The 3,133-nt window shown below is 34.8% G+C and overlaps 1 protein-coding gene across 1 annotated transcript; it reads right to left on the minus strand.

The window, feature by feature from the left end:
• On the minus strand, positions 1 to 965 carry LOC137729761 (pathogenesis-related genes transcriptional activator PTI5-like). Its single transcript, XM_068468781.1, has one exon. It carries the CDS (start codon positions 877 to 879, stop codon positions 265 to 267), a length of 615 nt encoding a protein of 204 aa, XP_068324882.1. The 5' UTR covers positions 880 to 965; the 3' UTR covers positions 1 to 264.
• Between the last annotated feature and the right edge of the window lie 2,168 nt (positions 966 to 3,133).

Below are 3,133 nucleotides of genomic sequence, written 5' to 3' on the forward strand. Positions count from 1 at the left end.
TAAGCTCCAACTCATTCAATTATATTACAAAACCAATAAAATTCACTTCTTGCAGTACATTTGTATACCCTTTTTTCTTTCTTTGGCAGTGAATTATATTGTTACTGTTTGTGTTGGCAAAGCAAAAGAGAATAACTAGCCAATGAAAGAAAAATTACAAACTTTCCCAGACACCTCTAAGAACTCTGCTTTCTATAAAATGAAACTTAATGTCCTAATGTTTAGTAACCCGAAGTTTGTAAGTAAAAAAGAAGAAGAAGATTTCTAGAAGATCTGACCCTCCATATTTTGTACCTCCACGGTACTTAATTTACTCTCAGATTCTGATCTTGGCGTCCCAACTGAAGGCATACTAGAACTTCCACTTGAGTCTGAAGTAGTAGTACTGCTTTTACTATTTAAGCTGCAAGGTGTACTAAAACTTGGCCTGAATCTATGAACTGATGATGTTGGTGGAGATGATGCAGCCACAATTTCAGCTGGGAAATTAAGCATGGCCTTAGTACCACGCATTTGAAAAGCTGCTCGATCGTATGCCAAGGCAGCTTCTTCAGCTGTGTTAAATGTTCCTAGCCATACACGCGCACCTTGTCTTGTAGAGTCACGGATTTCAGCTGCGTACTTGCCCCACGGACGCCTCCTCACGCCTCTATAGTGCTTTTTTCCGACGTTCTTGGTGGGTTCGAGGCGATTTGGTTGACGATGGATGTGGTGCCTCTGTGGCAATAGTGAGGGGGTGAGAGACGTGGCTTCATTTAGGACTTGGTATATGACCATGTCTTGTGAGTCATTCTCATTCAATGGGAGCTCATTTTGTTGTGAGGAGGCTAAAGCCATAGCTTCCTTAGCCAGTTCTTCCTCCCCAAGTTGCCTTCTCATACCTGTAAGGAGCCTTCTGAAATCTGGCAAGAACAGGTATTGAAGATAGTGGCATATAGGCACAAGACTTGTATTTAACTTTGGACTAAAGGACGGAACGTGGGGTCAAAGAATTTTCATTGGCACGAGGATGGTGATGGAAATCAACAAAAAGAAAATTATATATTGGACTAGTCTTCCACCACTTGATGTTGATGGTGCACAACTTTTGCCCTTGGCTTCCTTCTGATATTACAAATCATACGAAGCATAATAACTAAAATTTCCATTTAGTAATTCAGGGAAATTGGTACGAAGGTCGATGCCCCAAAGATGGGTTTAAGGGGTGATATTTGCTATAAACTTGTTATGCTTCATAATCTCAAAATATGCCTTGAGCAGACATATGTGGGATAATAAGCACTTGCAACTTGTGCATCATCACTGTGAAACTAACTAAGGTTGATTTGTGTTAAATTTGGACTTAGATAAATTAGTTAGAGCAATATGTTTTCATTCTGTACTCAAATTTGAATTTCTTTTTGTAGTTTAAATTAATCTAGTGCAGGCTTGTCGCTTGTAACACAAATTTTATAACCTCTCTCACAACATGCATGCGTAACACAGACCTTATTCACTCTATTTTTTTGTCGGGTCGGTCAGTTATGCCAAAATCATGTATTTTTTTCATGGTAAATTAGGTTAAACTGCAAATTGAGCTAAACGGTAAACATAAGCAAATGGATGCTAACTTAGCAATTCAATTGCAAGACTTGGCTTGTTGTTATGGGCAATGGGTTGGTAAAGTCAACAAGGTGACTGTCTAGGCAAGGAAAGTGTGAAAGACGTTTCTTGGTGGAATTTTGGGATGACGATGATCAAATTTGATTTTGGATTCATACACATGGCAACTTCAAACTTTTTCTGTATATGACGTCGCCACGGTCGTAATATTATAACATTTTTAGGTCGTGGGTCGTGTTATTAACCCAATCTGGTCCATAGCTTGACTTTTCAACAATTTGTTCAAAATTATAATTAAGAATTGTCCAAGACTTCAAATCAATAGCAACCACAAAGAGTCCTAAAATTTTTGCGAATGTTGATGAAGATGGAGGTCCTAATCAAAGACTTAGAATAACACATGCGTTGAAATTAAATACTTTCGGGAAGATCTATAAATAAGGCAATGGAAAGGTGAATAGTGATTTTGGTGTCACCAATTCAACAAAAATATTTGGACAAAAATATCCTCAAGCCAAAAAACTTCAAAGGCATCCCAAAATAATGCATCAAATAAGGTAGGGCCGTTTTCATCATTTTAACCGTATTTTTTTAATAATTAATTTTTTTTTAATTAGTACCTCACAATAGGCTAGTAATAATGTGATTCAATTTATCTATTTTTAAACACTTTCAAAATATCTTAAGAGATGTGTAATGCCGGCTATAAAAAAAAGGTCATTCACACGCAGATAATAATGTGATTAAATTAGTTGTCAAATGATTGTTTTTTTTTTTATCAAATGATATTATCTACATTAAGGGGGAGGGGAGTGGGTTTAGCCTCACAATAGGCTAGCAATAATGTGTTCAATAAGTTGTTTATTAAATATTATTTTTTCTATTTTAAACATGTTCAAAACATCTTAAGAGACATGTAATGCCGGTTATAAAAAAAGTATTTTGCATGCGGATAATAATGTGATTAAATTAGTTGTCAAATGATTGTTTTTTTAACAAACGATTTTACTTACACTAAGTGAGAGAGGGTGTGCTTAGCCTCACAATGAGTTAGTAATAATGTGATTCAATCAATTGTTTATTAAATATTATTTTCTCTATTTTTAATGTAAATTATGCAGATACTGATTTTATTATGTGAATTCAGCTGCTTTAATTGGTTTATGAGGGGTTTCTTCTAGCATGATCTAAGATTATTCATTTACTTCAAATATTTGAATTTCCTTTTGTCAATTTACACATATAAATACATTTAAAATGTGTAAGTTGAGAATAGCATGCTGTGATTCAAAAAATGTCTTCTGCACACGCGAGAAGGCTAATTATGTTTTATGGTAGTGGGAATAAATTTGGGTAGTACTACTCACACATCATTTTTTACCTCCCATACATTTTTATTAATTTTTGTCTATTGATATATTCTTTGATTCATTCGGTCTAACAGTAAAAAATTAAGAGGGATGTGTGTGAAATAAAAATGAATGAGTGGATAACATTATCCATAATTTATTCTTACACCTATTATTAAGGG

Source organism: Pyrus communis, chromosome 3 (genome assembly GCF_963583255.1).
Source record: "Pyrus communis chromosome 3, drPyrComm1.1, whole genome shotgun sequence".
Taxonomy (NCBI): Eukaryota; Viridiplantae; Streptophyta; class Magnoliopsida; order Rosales; family Rosaceae; genus Pyrus; species Pyrus communis.

Excerpts from the sequence above, each read along its gene's own strand:
- LOC137729761 (XM_068468781.1), bottom strand. The coding sequence starts at position 879 with ATGAGAAGGCAACTTGGGGAGGAAGAACTGGCTAAGGAAGCTATGGCT.